The sequence below is a fragment of the Plectropomus leopardus genome, chromosome 6 (assembly GCF_026936395.1).
Source record: "Plectropomus leopardus strain MGB_pleo_1.0 chromosome 6, ASM2693639v1, whole genome shotgun sequence".
Taxonomy (NCBI): Eukaryota; Metazoa; Chordata; class Actinopteri; order Perciformes; family Serranidae; genus Plectropomus; species Plectropomus leopardus.
Genome location: NC_142181.1, coordinates 33,326,666 through 33,342,224, shown reverse-complemented (window position 1 = coordinate 33,342,224; position 15,559 = coordinate 33,326,666). Strand labels below are relative to the sequence as shown.

Sequence of the window (15,559 nt, the reverse complement as noted above, 5' to 3'; positions counted from 1 at the left end):
TGTCTGTTACAAAATGTAATGCTCTTGACTTTCATGATTCTCTAAATATTGTAGCTGTTCTAGAGGTTCATAAATGAAAGAGCATCAAATGATGGCGTTTAAGTCACCAAAGTATTGTTTATGTGCAGTTTCCATCTGTTTCACCCTATTCATTTCCCCCATTCCTGTCAAATATCTGCAGTAGGGTTTTAAAAGTATTAGATTTTCACGATACAATAACCGTCTCAGAAAATATTGCGGTTTCACAGTATCACAGTATTACAGAATTATTATTATTATTATCAGTCAGAATGACCCAAGTTCAAGAAATAAAAACAGGGGCTAGTGTTGCTTGAACAAATGTTTTTATCATTATAATTAGGATTTGAAACCATTATTTTTTCAATCAAAGTATGAGTAAAAAGCCTCCCTTCTGAAAATAACTAAAAGGTTAGATTCTCCACCCAGTTGCATTTTTTTTCAATATTGTAAATATGCAAAAGTACACTGAATGATAACTGTAAACTTTCATATCACAGTATACCTTAAAACAGGTATATCCCTACAACCCTAATCTGCAGAGAAGTATACTTTATGCAATATATTAGCTTTATGTAAGAGACAATTCTGTCCTGTGTGACACTTTTTAACTTAAAATTAAATCATGTGAAACAATGAAAATACAGAACAATTTCATTTTTACATTTTTTTATTAAAAATGTCAGTATAGATAAAGACATCAGCCTTCTTTTAAAAAAAAATACAGTGTCCAGGCATTCTGCCCTCAATTATAAAACATAGCCATTAAAATATTTGTACAGAAAATAAAAGTAAATAACTGCCATGACGGTACATTTCTATACCTTTAGTGAATCAATCTTCAGATAGGATGTGACATTAAATTACTTCTCTTGTCCACAAAACATGCCATTTATAAATAGTTAGACTGCAGCCTGGCTATTCACAAAAGGACCTTTGCATAGAAAGCAAGTTCAAAAACCTGACAAACAGGCAACATGTGCTTCCTCAATTCATCTCTGTGTTTCTCCTGTCACACATTTCAGCAGCGTTGGGTTAAATGCTGGATGCACAAATATAACAGGTCAAATTACAGTTAACACACCTTTCCTTATGTGTTTTTCTGTTAGACAATACATTACAAGAACATGTAATCAGACTCCACTTCATGGGTTTTAACGGAAAAATTTGGCCAAATCTCACCTGTAATATTACCACTGCTTAATAAATACAGAACAGAACACCACATGCTCACATGACTTAGAAATGTATATTATTAACAAAAGTGCAAAAAAATTCAGATGCAGACAAAACATGTGGACCCCACTATAACAAGCAAAAAGTGACCTACTGATTTGTGAACAACTGTTCACAGGGTTTAGGTCAGCACCATCCAGACTCCCACCAGCCAATGTGGCTCACAGAATGAGGCTTAACACCAGGACTGATCAATAATATCACATCTGTACTACTGAGGCTGTTGTGTCATGGTTGTGACTTTAGCCATTGTAACAGACCAACAGTGGCCATGAGGATGTGTTGTATATTATCATAGTACTGTAAAGGCTCTTTGAATAAAATTCAGTTTAAACACAAATATATACATTTTTTTTGAGTTGCTGGACAGTGTAGGTAGAACCACGTGTCAGAGAGAAAACATTTAAAACTATTTTAGTTTCACACTTTTTGGCGCAAAAATGGGACATGGTTTAACAGTCAGCTGGTTGAGTAGCATCAAGCATTTTTTTTCACTGAGCAATATTGAAGGAGTCACTGTCTTTGAAGCTGATACAGGATACATTAATGAAATTTAAATATACTGTGCCCCGAACTACTGGTTACTGAAATATAACTGATGATGGATGGGTATAAAATAAAAGCCTTTGACAATTATACACACTTAATTTCTTTTTTTTTAACGAAGCAAAATAACAGTTCTTATTCTGACTAGCAAAGCATTTCCCTGAATGCTACAGCTACTTGAAATCCTGACTCATCTTGATAAATATGAGGTCAAAAGATTTCTTCACAGAAGTTTGACCTATAATATTAGTGTTTCAACTGTTGTTTTTCAAACGCCAGCTAAATCACATTCTCTCAGAGCTTGCCACCAACAGTGTTTACCTGCTGGCCACTTCTCATTTGCTGAATAAATCTTGTTTTCTAATCACATACCTCCCTTCCCAAGTTACGGTTAGCTGAGTCACACTGGAAACTGTAGTAAAATGCATTTCAGCAGGTCATTATGTGCTGACTCATTGCTTAAACATTAAGAAATAGCCTTGACTGGCTTACTGCCTATATAGTATTCACTGGGTCTTGACCTCCCTTTTTTCCAGGGAATATCTTCCATGTTGCACAAAAGCTGCCAGATGCATCACAGCTACTCCTTATGCTAGCCCACCTATGGAGTATTTCCTGTCTTAGACATCAAATACCTTAAAAGGTCATCCACAGTTGGGTATCCACCTCCACTACCTCTGAGTCCTAGCATTCCCATGTCCCTCTCCAGCAGGGATGTGTCTATATCCTGGAACAGATCCTCCACAGTGAGATCACTGAGGTAGCTGGACCCCATCACCTCCATGCTGCTGTCCCACACCCTCCAATCATCCTGCTGCTCCCAGCTTCCCCCATAACCTCTGACTCCCTGTTTGACACATGCCTCACCTCCCCCCGAGGGCCCCGACAGGTTCTCTAAAGACCTGAGAGGTGTCCTTGGAGCTGCCTGCGGGCTCCCGTCAATGGTAGAGTCCAGTGCAGTGAGAATGGAGGAGATGGCAGCTGAAAGGGAGAAATCAGAATCCATGGACATCGATCCCCAGTCTTCATCTTCGTCTTTTATCAACAGAGGGACATTTGATGTACTTGAGTGATCATTTGCTGGAGACCTACTTGCAGCACAATTTGACAAGTTACTTAAAGAAACCAGAGGGCAGCCAGCAAGAGCTGAGTGGCTGTTAGCACACATCACTGCAGAGTGGTGTTTTGCTGCAATGAAAATACTCTCCTGTGGTACAGACGAGGAGCTACAAGGTGGTTGTGACACCTCCATGGCTACAGAGGGCACCCTACAAGCCTCCAGGCTGGACTGCCGCAGTGTGTTGAATATCAGAACGGACCGTCGCAGGCTGGGCTCACGAAGCTTCAGCTCACACTGATACTTGCTCAGTGAAACTGAAAACACAAACTGGCGCTGGCTCTCCCAGATTGGGCTGCTCCGGTCTGAAACCTCCACATCCTCTGGTAGGTGTTTACGCTTCTGGCCCTTCTTGATCATCTTTAAACTGTAAACGAATAAATAAACCATTAAGAATCATCACTTAGCACTTTGTTATAATGTCTTTCGCAGTGTAAAAATTGACAATCTCTCACACTACTGAAGAAGACTTTGAATATCAAGATGCTGATTAAATTAAACACATAAATTTGATTAAGTCTATGAGGAATCATGAAAAAAATTACCAGTGGCTCAACAGTACATTAATTAATGAAAATTCATTTCATTTAATTTTGATTTAGATTTTTATTTTAAACATGCAAAATAATTGAAAAAAAAATAGAAATAAAATAAAAATATAAGTAAGAAAACAACACCAGAATGCCCAACAGACATATCTAGAAAAACAACATGTGTTTACAGTCCAAAAAAGAGAAGGAGGAATTGAATACTTATCAAATCCTATCCATTTGCAATTTCAGTTTAATCTAGTACAACTATATATTACGGCTTCTCATAGATAAGGATGATTTGCTTTTCTGTTTATAATTACATTTATCAACGTATTGTTGTTTTTGCTGTTGTTTTGTTGTTCCACTTCTGGGTAAGAACACATCACTTTGGGATCTGACAACCTGTGGAAAACTTTTGTTTTAACTTCATGGCAGCTCATTATTTGACAGAAAAGTAACAAAGTTGCAGCCACACACAGGCAACACGGTGCCCAAGAAATTGCTTTTGTATCTTACTTCACTGCTTTAATTACCTTGTTGTGACACTGTTTCAAATGAGTTGCATATAAACGTTATTTCTAGGTGATAAGGCTGAGACAGAGGATAGTGAAGGTAAAACAAGAAAAGAAAGTTTGAAATAAATAAAGTACATTGGGTTTAAAAGAATTGACTGTCCTGTGGTTAACGTTAGCAGCATCGTTTGACAGATAATTTAAGTTACTAAATTTAGTTTTAATTTCTGCTGAAAACACGAAATGGATATCCTCAAATTAAACAAGCGAGTCACTTAAAAGAAATGAAGCGTTCATTGAGGTGTGCTATGAACCCTGTAAGTCCTGCAGTAGTGGCGTTAACATGAAGTTAGATGTGGGGGTTGTGACGTAAACTTTAGCTTCATCGTGAAACATTAGGAGGGAAACAGAAATCTTCTCGACCGAGGCCATTTAATAACTTGCAACATATATGAACTAACTTGAATAATCTTGATTGACGAGAGGAAAACGAGTAATCCTTTAAACAACTTATCTAAGTAAAGCGTAAACTTAAAACAGTTTAAAAGTAAGACATCTTTCAGCAAACAGACCTGTTGAATCGCTTCCCGTCTCTCCTCGGTAAGTTGACTCGATGCCGTTAAGTTGTTGGTTAATATGTCGTTATCCTGTCTTGTCTGCGACCCCGAAAAAGTAATGTCAAGTTTTATTCAACTCTTTCGCAAATAAGTCGGCGATTTAAAACTATTTAAAAGTCTCTGTTTCAAAAGCTACAACTTCGTTAGCCGACCGACTCAGTTATCTCCCGCCCGTGATTTGAGTTTCATGTCGACAAGGTTTACAGTTGGGGGCGAGATGTATCGAAAGGCATTCTGGGTAGTGAAGTTTGTGAGGCTTACATACAAATATTAATTCGACGTTAAAAACCATACTTTGAACTTATTAATTGAAAGATCTATTAAGAATATCACATCAACATATTATGTAGACTTGTAAAACCACTCCTGCTCTGATTAATTTCCGCCCAGACCGGATTGTTAAACTTGTTATTATGTAATTTGCATAGCACTAATTCCTAAATGATTACATCACCGACAGAAGAGGGATCCCCATCCGCATATGTCCCCTTTGAATGCGCTACATTACAGCGATAATGTGTGTGTAACACGCTAATAATTACTGAATAGGGGTTGTGGTCAGCATGTCTTAGACAATTCATGTTTAAGCTAAAGTTAGATGAAGAAAATACACAACCTCTACAAGGATATTAGGCGACCGATCCCCGTACATAAATGAAGACAGAGATATGTAAAACTATGCATATTCGAAATAAAAGTCATAAACATTAAAAAAAACAGAATATATTTAAAATAATACTGGATTCCGCACATGTACACGTCCACAGGAGACGTTGTTTTAACTCTAATAAAAGTTTCCCAAATCACTCTTATTTGAGACAAGTTCATTTATTTACCTGACAGCAGCACTCGTCAGGGAGGAAAACGGCCAGTAGACTTAACTTTTACTAAAGTGGACGAACATCATGTCAAACTTTACAGTGTCTATCTCAATTCCAACACTCGTCTTTCAGCCACATGAAGAATCAGCGACTCAACTTTAAAACAGCTTTAGCTCCTCCTCGGTCTGTTGTATTGGACGTCAAAAAAATATGAAGGTAGTTACCAGGACATAATACAACTTCCTGTAATTTCTGTCAAAATAAAATCCCAAGTTAACAAAACTTTCCCACCATAATATAATATAATTGCACCTTGTTATGTCTTATATTGCATTCTACATCTGTATTATAGTAACTAATGTTATGTTATACTGTCTTACTATGTTATGTACTATGTTATATCTCTGTTATGTTGTATTTTGCCGTATTAATACAGACATTTGCTGCTAATATCCATACAGTTGTCATTTCCGTTAGATTTGTCTTCAGTTGTTCTTATATAGTTTCTGTTCAAATGCCTTTCTCATCCTAGTCATGTGCATCTTATTATTATTGATTTGTTTTACTTCTTTAATTCTTGCTTTTATTTCTGACTGAATTTATGCTTTGGGGATGAATAAGGGCTTATCTTATCTTATCTTATCTTATCTTATCTTATCTTATCTTATCTTATCTTATCTTATCTTATCTTATCTTATCTTATCTTATCTTATCTTATCTTATCTTATCTTATCTTATCTTATCTTATCTTATCTTATCTTATCTTATCTTATCTTATCTTGTCTTGTATTTCCACAAAATTCCACTTCTCTAACATTTAAAAAAAATTCCAGTGGTGCTAGATCAAAGAAATATCTGGATAAAAAGCATATGGGCCTCCACTGGCTTCCAAGCTAGTTGCGATGTCATCATTTTCTGCATCATTTTGCTGTTATGTACACATTTCAAACTCTAGATTGAACACATTTAAACTTTGACTGATAGACAGACTTTGATTGTGTTTGTTTTAGGAAAAGACCAAATTTTCATGAGAAAATTTAAACTTTCAGTTAGACAATAACCAACTTTTGTTTTTTAAGCGATATACTGAGCAATGACATGTACCTCTACTAACGTAGGCCTATATGTTAAAGTGAATGCAGCCTATAAGAGGATACATGTCTCTGGCAGTGAGGTTGCAGACTGCAATTACCTGAAACTTTATCTGTGTGCCTATTTTGTAGGAGAACTATGATGGCTGATGAGAAAACTCAAATGGTCCTGTTTAGGGCCAGTGTTTTTCTTCCCGCTCTGGGTGACTGTAGAAACATGGCGGTGCAACATGGTGGACACAATGAAAGAGGACCTGCTCTTCATGTCAATACAAATGGCTCATTCTAAGGTAACAAAAACACCACAATTCTTATTCTTCATGTGACTATACACTATAGAAAATATAGGTATGATTATATTCTATTTCTCCTAATATATATCCACAATCCTACATACTGGAGCTTTAAAAACGTTTTATTTTGAAATAAAGAATTATAGACTTCCGGGGTTTTGCTATCTGCCCTTGGTTACCTTGCCACATTTTTTTCCAAAGGGAGTTGCGAAACAGCTACACATGTCACTCATCTGACTGACTGGTTGTCCTCTTAAAATGGTAGAGTCACATGAGGTGAGCTGTAAGTGACAGAGGGAGACAAAACGCCTGGTTCAATTATTTTCATACCAATACTTAACCCTATTATCCCAACATAAAAAACAACACTAATACGCAACAAAGACTCATAACACTGATCCAGTACAGTTAGATATTTACAGTCTGTATTTTAATAGTACAAACTGTTATCCACATAAATAGATTGAAGTCTAGTGACAGAAATCATTGGCAGAAATTTGCTGGAGTGAGAAATCTACTGATCAACTGATATGTATTATATGTTTTTGGGATCTGTTAGTACAGTTCTTCACAGTGATTAAATACAAGCTATATTTACTTGTAATTTAGGACAAAAGTAGACAGACATATTTTGACTAACATTAATAGTAAACGAGTACACAATCTACCTCTGACTTACTCTATTACTCATTTCCTCTTGTTTTACAAGCGTAATGTAAATGGTACAGATTATAGAAGAGTAGTAAATAATTCATTGTTGCTGTTGTTTTGTCACTCTAACAACAAATAGCCTGCAGCTCTTCTAATTCACATGACACTTTACTCTTTCAGCAAAGCTTTTGTACAATAAAGTCTTTTATTTTTCAACAGCTATAAAAACTTTCCACTGTACATCAGCGCAGCACCAGGAGGCATCACAGACAAAATGTTCACCAATAAGAAACAAAACATTCAATAAGTAAAGAGTGGTAATGTGAAAAGACATTTAATGATGTAAAGCTACAGAAACAGCGACAGCTAAAGCAGCAGTATAGGTTTGGCACTTGGAAGCTTGAAATTAGTATAAAAATATAAAACGCAGAGCAATAGCTTCTCAGATGTTATCATAAAGTTGGGAAGCATTTGTGGTTCAGCACAACACACTTGCAGTTTGGATCTATAAAGACTTGATAGTTATTTATTCATCTCGTCTCACCATTTGAGATGTTTTGGTGAAAATTAAGAAAAGTGAACAATGTCAGGAGGACATTTTTACCCTTCACTGTCCACAGGGCATCAGCAATGCATTGTTGGAATTACTTATAGTCTCCCCACACTCCCACAGTCTTGCCGTCCCACTCTGACGTGGACAGACACTTGACGAAGAAGTGTCCCAGGTCATGTTTAGAGATGGCTCTTCCTTTTAGCATGTTCTCCGTCGCCATGTAACTCTCTGTCAGAGGAAGTTTGTCTGGAGGGAGCAAGACAGAAATAATAATTATGAGAAAATTTAAGAAGATGCATTTATTCTCTCTTTGTCTGCAGTTGCAGAATTAAAAATATTTAGTTGTTTGGGTTTTTTTACTATGTAGCTTTTTGCCACAGCTCAAAAAAAAAGTTTGAATTCACTGTTTGTTTTTTTCTTAACTTTGCTTTGGAGCAAATTCGTGCAAATTAATGTCAACAATCTTACAGTCTTAAATTTTTTATTTTTTTTTTTAACAAGTCCAGTGTGTAGGATTTAGGGGCATCTATTTGAAGAATTGGTATATAACATTTATATCAATGTTTCATTCATCTATAATCACCTGAGAAAAAGAGTTGTTCTACAGTAGCCCAGAGTGAACAAACCAAACACTAGCACACACTCATAATAATAATAATAATAACGATAATAATAATGAAAATAAAAGGGCTATTTGCGTTTCAGTTCTGTAACCTCGCTTCCAGATGCCACTAAATCCTCCACATAAAACCTTTAAACTATTTCAACTGTTAAGATTATTGAGTGCGGCTTGGAATCAATTAATCCTAAATAAATAGATCAGATAGGCTATCTGCAGCACTTATTTGCCTTTTATTTGAAAAATCTAATTCATTTTTGTTTGGAAAAAAAAACTCTTATTTTCCACATCCTGCTGACCGTCAATGTGAGGAGGCATGACGGCCACGTAGTCCAGCCCTGATGTTTTCAGCACTGTGTACATTCTGTCATGATCCTCTGTCACAGGAACCAGGCGGGGCGGGACTTTGGTGCGATCCCACAGCAGGAAGGCTGCGGGATAACAATAAAAATGTCATTATCATTCTCAGAAAGAAAGAGCAATCAAACAAGTGTCAAATGCGCTTTTCTTTATTCTCGTAAATGCACTGCTCATCTTAAACCAATAGATGATTAAACAAGACTGAACAGAATATATTTCAAGGTACTTTTCTTTGACCCCCTCATCCACTTTTTTAAAATTTTTCATTAACAGGGAGTTGTACCTGACATGCAGCCGACCACTTTGGAGATCCCACGAGCCTTCATGGCTTCAATAATATTCTTGGTGCCCTCAGACATCATGGTGGTTGGACCTGGTGAGCACAGGTCAGATCTGTTACTGATTATTAATGACTAAATATTCAAAAATTGCACTTGAGAACAGTTTGAAACGCTGGCACTCTCCACTGGGTGACATATTTGCACTACTTTATCTCAGAGAGCTACTCTATTACACAGTGAATACAAAAAAATACATTTAAACCTACAAGTTAATGCTTCGGTAATAAACTGAAGTGGTTTGTTGCTAACCCTGATGCTGTAAATGAGGCTTTTTTGTCTGAACCCCATCATGTATCCATGTTGTCTGCATATTGCTTTTTGTGCAGGTTAATTTATCTACATTTAATCAGTTTTTGATCATTTATTGAATCATGGAGATGTTGACGTGGAGAAATCCATGCACATTTTTTGTCACGTTGTAAATCCTGTCTACCTTTTTATAAGCAGTGCAGTTCATATTCTTATGGCGACCTCTAGTGAATGTTTCACACTATTGCACCACTTAAAATTACAATCCTCCTTGAGTAAAGTGAACATTTATGTAACATGTCACCTTTAACAATCAGTGAAAAAGAAAAATCACACAGAGACCAATCGGTGTGAACATTTGAGAAGAGACACAACAGTACAAGAAATTCTGCAACTTGAGGGCAGCAAATTCAAAACCACAAAGAAAAATCCAAAGTGTGAATGAAAATTTAGAAAATTCAAGTATACATTGAGTATGGTATCATGAAATGTGCTTATCAATTTCTTTTTAGATGGACAGATTTTTTTAAAAAAATGTTAGTTTTCTTTTTTTCTCTTATAACTTTTGCTTGGTTGTGTGTCTTTCATTTGAAATGTGGAGCCTTACTGAGGTCGTTCCTGGTGCCCAGAATGATGATAACCGCATCCTGGCCTTCCATGGTCTTCTTCACATCCTCTTTATTAAGTACGTCTCCCACCACCACTCTGGATGCCTTGTGGTCAGCAGGCAGTTTGGCAGGGTCCCGCACCAGCACAGTCACATTGTATCCTGAGGACGGAAACATGGCAATTAAACAGTTACTCACACCAACATAACCGTGATATTCCTAAACATCAAATCAAGTATCCTAAAAACTACAGTTTTTTAAAAAAAATCTGCAGCAGTGCAGCTTAGTGCCATTTCAGGTAATATGTATCTGTGGTTATATTTCTTAAATTCATAGGATTTCTCCTTTAATTTTGCAGGATCTCACAACATTGTCCATAAAGAAGTGGAAGGAGAAGTGAGACAACTTAACATTTCATCAAGTCAGCAGCCCTCATAGTGACCCTGTCACTTTCACCTGATTGCTTATTGTGCAATAGCTGTCTCTGTTGTGAACTTAGCCAGGCTGAAGTGTAATTTTAGGATGACATGATATCAGTTTCACGAAACAGGGTATATATATATATATTATATATATATATATATGTATATATATATATATATATATATATATATATATATATATATATATATATATATATATATATATATATATATATATATATATAAAGCATCTTTTCCAGAAGATCCTGTACTAACTTCACTACAAACATAAAGGTGATCCCACCCTCCCTGCTAAGGCGAGATAGTGAACAACTTCTACTATCAGCTCTCACTGTCAAAGCCTGCTGTGACTCAGCAAAATGCCGACCTGTAATGTAACGTCTATAATGGCTCAACAGTCTCTTCTCCACATGGTGAGGAGGGAAAGAGAAAATGAAAATGCTGTTGAATCAAATTAATCGCATGAAATATAACATTATCAACAATCTTTCAAAGTGTACATCAGAGTAGGACCGGTGGACTTTGACAGTGTCAAATATTGCCGCTGACCAATACCTTGATATGGATAATATCATAACGTATTTGATGGAGGATTATTGTTATCAAAATTTACACACAATTAAAGTTTAAGGACAAATTAGTATTGTAAAGGTTGCGGCAAAAGTCAGACAAGTGAAAAACATAAGCTTGATAGCAACTTTGCAATAAAAACTTTCCCATCATGTTTTTTATTACATCATTATTACATTAACTGCCAAGCTCTACACCCACAGCAGAAGTAGATGTGGACAAGCTGACACTGTGAAGCTTAAACTTGATTTTTATTTATCATGAATCCTTTTTGTTATCATCAGCTACGTAATGCAAAGCTATTAACCAGCACTGCAGACTCAGCTGATCTTGGACTGTCATACTGTCACCTAAGTCTACGAACTTTGACCACAGACACTACTTATTTTCTGTTTTGCAAACTCTAATTGCATGCAATACCAGCATACAGCCTGTAAAGAACCAATTGTGAGCCATCAAGAACACCCGTATATTTCACACAGTTTTACCAGTATAAGGTACAAATACAATATGATTATATTTTATTCTATTATACTCTCATTCCTCACCTGCAGCCACCGCTTGCGGCAGGGTCGCCAGCCCGGTCATTCCCGTGGCTCCAAATATCGCGACGTTTTTGATGGACTCGGACATTATTTGTAATAAATGAGCTCCACGAGACAGCGACAAATTGGCGCGTCAAACTGTGTCCGATGCAGCAGAATATACTAAAATATATAAAGTCACATTTGACATATGTGGAAACGTCTCTCTTATGTGACAGTGGGGAGGTGCTTCCGTAACTCAGACTCCTCCTCTCACACGGAGTTAAAGGAGCCCTGCACCATCCTCCTCCTGCGAGAAGCATCGTCCTATTTTCAGCAGTAGTTGAAGAGGTACTCATATCTTGTACTCAAGTAACAGTTGCTTTTCCACAGTTTGATGACTGTCTTTCGACACTTACAGATTCATGTGCAACAATTACATTCATTCTTGTGAAATACTTTATATATTATTTATATTTATTCTAATGTAAAAATTACATTCATATCAGAACAAGAATTAAATGTATTCTATTGCAATAATTACATTCATTCTTGTGCAATGATAACTTTTATTGTAGTGCAATAAAGAAATGTAATATAGTGCAATGATTATATTCATTCTAGTGCAATGATTACAAATAAATGTAAAAAAAACCAAAAAATAAAATGGCCTATACTCATTAAGCAAATGGCCCTTTTCAGGTATTGTATCATTACGAACCATAACCCTTGTGGCAACATCACTTTGATGTTTCAAAAGAGGAGGCTTGTTAAGTACTTTTATACTGGCTGGTACCTTCATACATCATGATTTATATTTTCTTTTTTTTTTTAAACTGTATTTATTGTCTGTTTTGAACAAGTATATTACATAGCACCATACATACATATGTCTTCTATTATCTATGCACATATGTATACAGACAATGTACCATGTTATTCGCTTAAGTAAAAATAGTACATAGAAAGAGAGAGAGAAAAAAAAGGGAGGGAGATGCTACATGAGCTTTAAGAAAGGACTTAGAATGAAGGACATAGCACACAATTGCATGCAATGTACACCTGTCTGTAAAATGTGAAAAAATAAATAAGAATTTGAATAATAAATAAAATAAAATAAATAAAATCTGTCTTTCATACAAAAGGGTGTATAACTTTATACGTTTTACAGGTGTGTATCAGCCTTTAGTGTCCAGTCATTCCTCCACAAATAAAAAGAAAAACAAACAAAAACCACAACAGCAACAAAAAAAAAAAACAAAAAAAAGGGGGGGGATGTTCCTTATCTGTATTTCCTGACCACTCTAACTCCTGGTAAAAGATTAGATCATATCATTGAAATGGTTAATAAATGGTTGCCAAATTTTGTAAAATTTGCCTTCTTGTCTTTTCAAAGAGAATTTAATTTTCTCAAGCTCCAAGCGCTTCATTACATCTCTTAGAAGATTTAAATGCGTCAGTGTAGTCCTCTGTTTCCAATTGAGTAAGATCAGACGCTCATGATTTATATTTTCTATTATTAATCTGAACAAGCAATTTGTAACTAGTATATGATGTTGTCAAATAAATAGTTGAGTGAAAAGTAGCCTACAATACTTGCTTTGGAAATGTAGTGGAGTAGAAGCAGGCCTATAGAGCAGCAAAAATTAAAATACTCAAGTAAATTAAAACTACCTGAAAAATATACTCAAGACTGCAAAGAAATTCTGCTAACCAAGTCTGAAACTGGAGATATCTGTCAAATATTTGTCTAGACCTAAATGTGACTGCTCAACAATTAAGGAGGTGATATAGGGGCAGGACTATGGCAGAGGGCTTTTGACCAGTGAATGAGGAGAAAAGGTCAAATAGTTCTTTGATATTCACAAGTTTTGCTTGTAATGTGGTGAATACATGGGAGGCTGACCTGCTTTTATGCTTCTACTTTTTTAATACATCTACCCAGGGCATCTGAAAAAAACTCACTTTGAGAGTGAAGTCAAGTGCACTTAGCTCTCTCCTTGCATTTGTACACTCAAAAGGGCTGTGAGGTCCCCATTGTTGCTGGTTAAAGTTTTTTTTAGATTTTCACCTAAAACATTTTACTTTTTTAATTTTCTGAATAAAGATAATTTATTAATTAACTAATTTCTAGTATGCTGGGTGAAAATGTTTGAGGGTGACAAATTATTTTGCACATGGCACACAATTCTTAAAACTGCATCCTCATTTTAAAAAAAACAATTATCAGCTTTGAAATATATACATGATAACAGTTGAAAGATCAAGTGGCAAGCGCAATCCTGTAGGGAGCTAGAGGGACACTGATGTACCACAAATTCTATATTTTTTATTCTTCCTTTATGTTAATTGTTTTGCACCAAAACACCAAGTCAAATTCCTTGTATATGTAAATGTACTTACAAATAAAACATTTTCTGATTCCAATTCTGATTAATATTATCAGCAGGAAAAGCAGGCTTGGGTCAAAGAAGTTATTTTTTAGAAAAGTATCAGACATAAGCTAGAGTTTATTGTATAACTGCTCATGTGTTTTGGATTCTGCTTGTTTGTAAGCCCAGGTTTGTGTGATGGCTTTATTTTAGCCCGTAAGAGTCTGTTCATTATTTATGAGAGGGAAGGGCATGATGCAAAAAAAAGAGAGGCGTGTCAAATGATTTGTTAAGCACCTGGGACAAACTTATTTTGGCTAAGGGGAGGGGCATAGCGGCAACAAAATCACCAAACATCAAAGGGTTAGAGTATTTAAAATATAATAACTAATTTATGGTGCAAGGAGGGTCATGCATTTTCCCCAAGCCCCTCAGGGGGCTCAAGGAAAAATATTTGTAGCTTTGGGAAGGGTCACAAAAAACAACAACTATTAAACAAAGTCACATCCCAGCCACCTTGCTCCTCTGATAAAAAAAACTGTCCCAAAAATGACTGTCTGGGTGATGTGCACTTTTGTTTTAAAGTTCGGTTGCATTGTTTTTTATTTATATATTTATTGTAGTCTGAGGACCCAGCAAGCTTGCATTTTTCAGTTAATCGTGGTGGTAAACAGACTTGAAAGTCTGTTGGGAAAACAGTAGCCAAGTGTTTTATTTCAAGAACCTATAATTCCCCAAAAAGACCTCTGTGTTTTTACAGTGTGATCACTGCATAAATGAGCATATTCATTTGCACCTGTGTTAACAGCCACATGTAGCCTATCCAAAGAAATTATGCCAATAGCTTATATATCATGTGATTAGTTGATCAAAGAAAGTGCTCAAAAACAGAAAAACTTAAAATATTAGTAGCTAGTTTGGCTTGACAGCATGTCTTGACAGACGTAGCCCCGCCCACTTCTTCCTCGTGGAACAGAAGCTTGAAACATGAAGCTTCAAACATCCGCTCAGCTATCAGGGCTCAGAGATATTAATGAGTTACGGTAGCTGGTTAACCAGTTAGCTAGTTAGCAGGTAACCATTAACGTTACAATACTTAAACCATTATGCCTAAGGTACGCTTAACTTATTTTTCGTATCAACAGTAACGTCAGCTATCATTAACGTCGGTTGTAGCTAACGTTAAACTTTAAGCTAACGTTAGCATCGTTGTCCCGTATCTGTTTCTAAACTAGCAGTTAGGTATGGGTCAAAGTGATAACGAACAGTTAAAATTGTTTAAATGACTAAAACAGAGAATACTTTTTCGTTAGTGTGGTTCCTTTATCGAACGATAGGCTGTGCCATTTTTTATATTTCTTTTTTTATATTTTAAAGCGCTTCTGCTGTTGAAAATGACGATGTAAAATGCAGCCCCTTGTGGCCTCTTGCTCATATTTCTCTCTCTCTCTCTCTCTCTCTCTCTCTCGCTCTGTCTCTCCCTCT

The 15,559-nt window shown here is 36.1% G+C and overlaps 2 protein-coding genes across 3 annotated transcripts; both read right to left on the bottom strand.

Annotated features, from left to right (window-relative positions):
- Positions 1–670: 670 nt before the first annotated feature.
- On the bottom strand, positions 671–6,056 carry sertad3 (SERTA domain containing 3). 2 transcript variants are annotated; one of them, XM_042486263.2, is made up of 2 exons: positions 5,416–6,056; positions 671–3,284 (listed from the first exon to the last, which is right to left on the bottom strand). In XM_042486263.2, exon 2 carries the CDS (start codon positions 3,275–3,277, stop codon positions 2,402–2,404), a length of 876 nt encoding a protein of 291 aa, XP_042342197.1. In that variant the 5' UTR covers positions 3,278–3,284; positions 5,416–6,056; the 3' UTR covers positions 671–2,401. The 2 variants fall into 2 exon arrangements, with proteins under 2 accessions (XP_042342197.1, XP_087935428.1); XM_088079302.1 differs by lacking the exon at positions 5,416–6,056 and adding an exon at positions 4,535–5,390.
- A 1,565-nt stretch (positions 6,057–7,621) lies between these two features.
- blvrb (biliverdin reductase B) lies at positions 7,622–11,943 on the bottom strand. Its single transcript, XM_042486648.2, has 5 exons — positions 11,727–11,943; positions 10,165–10,326; positions 9,251–9,340; positions 8,907–9,038; positions 7,622–8,234 (listed from the first exon to the last, which is right to left on the bottom strand). The coding sequence occupies exons 1-5, from the start codon at positions 11,809–11,811 to the stop codon at positions 8,080–8,082; spliced, it is 624 nt and encodes a 207-aa protein (XP_042342582.1). The 5' UTR covers positions 11,812–11,943; the 3' UTR covers positions 7,622–8,079.
- Between the last annotated feature and the right edge of the window lie 3,616 nt (positions 11,944–15,559).

What these genes read in the sequence shown, in the direction of transcription:
- sertad3 (XM_042486263.2), bottom strand. Translation starts at nt 3,277, where the DNA reads ATGATCAAGAAGGGCCAGAAGCGTAAACACCTACCAGAGGATGTGGAG.
- blvrb (XM_042486648.2), bottom strand. Translation starts at nt 11,811, where the DNA reads ATGTCCGAGTCCATCAAAAACGTCGCGATATTTGGAGCCACGGGAATG. An exon ending in GCCGCAAGCGGTGGCTGCAG is followed by an intron (nt 10,327 to 11,726) that starts GTGAGGAATGAG and finishes TTCCGTCCTCAG; the next exon opens with GATACAATGTGACTGTGCTG. An exon ending in CATGCCTCCTCACATTGACG is followed by an intron (nt 8,235 to 8,906) that starts GTCAGCAGGATG and finishes TGCTCCCTCCAG; the next exon opens with ACAAACTTCCTCTGACAGAG.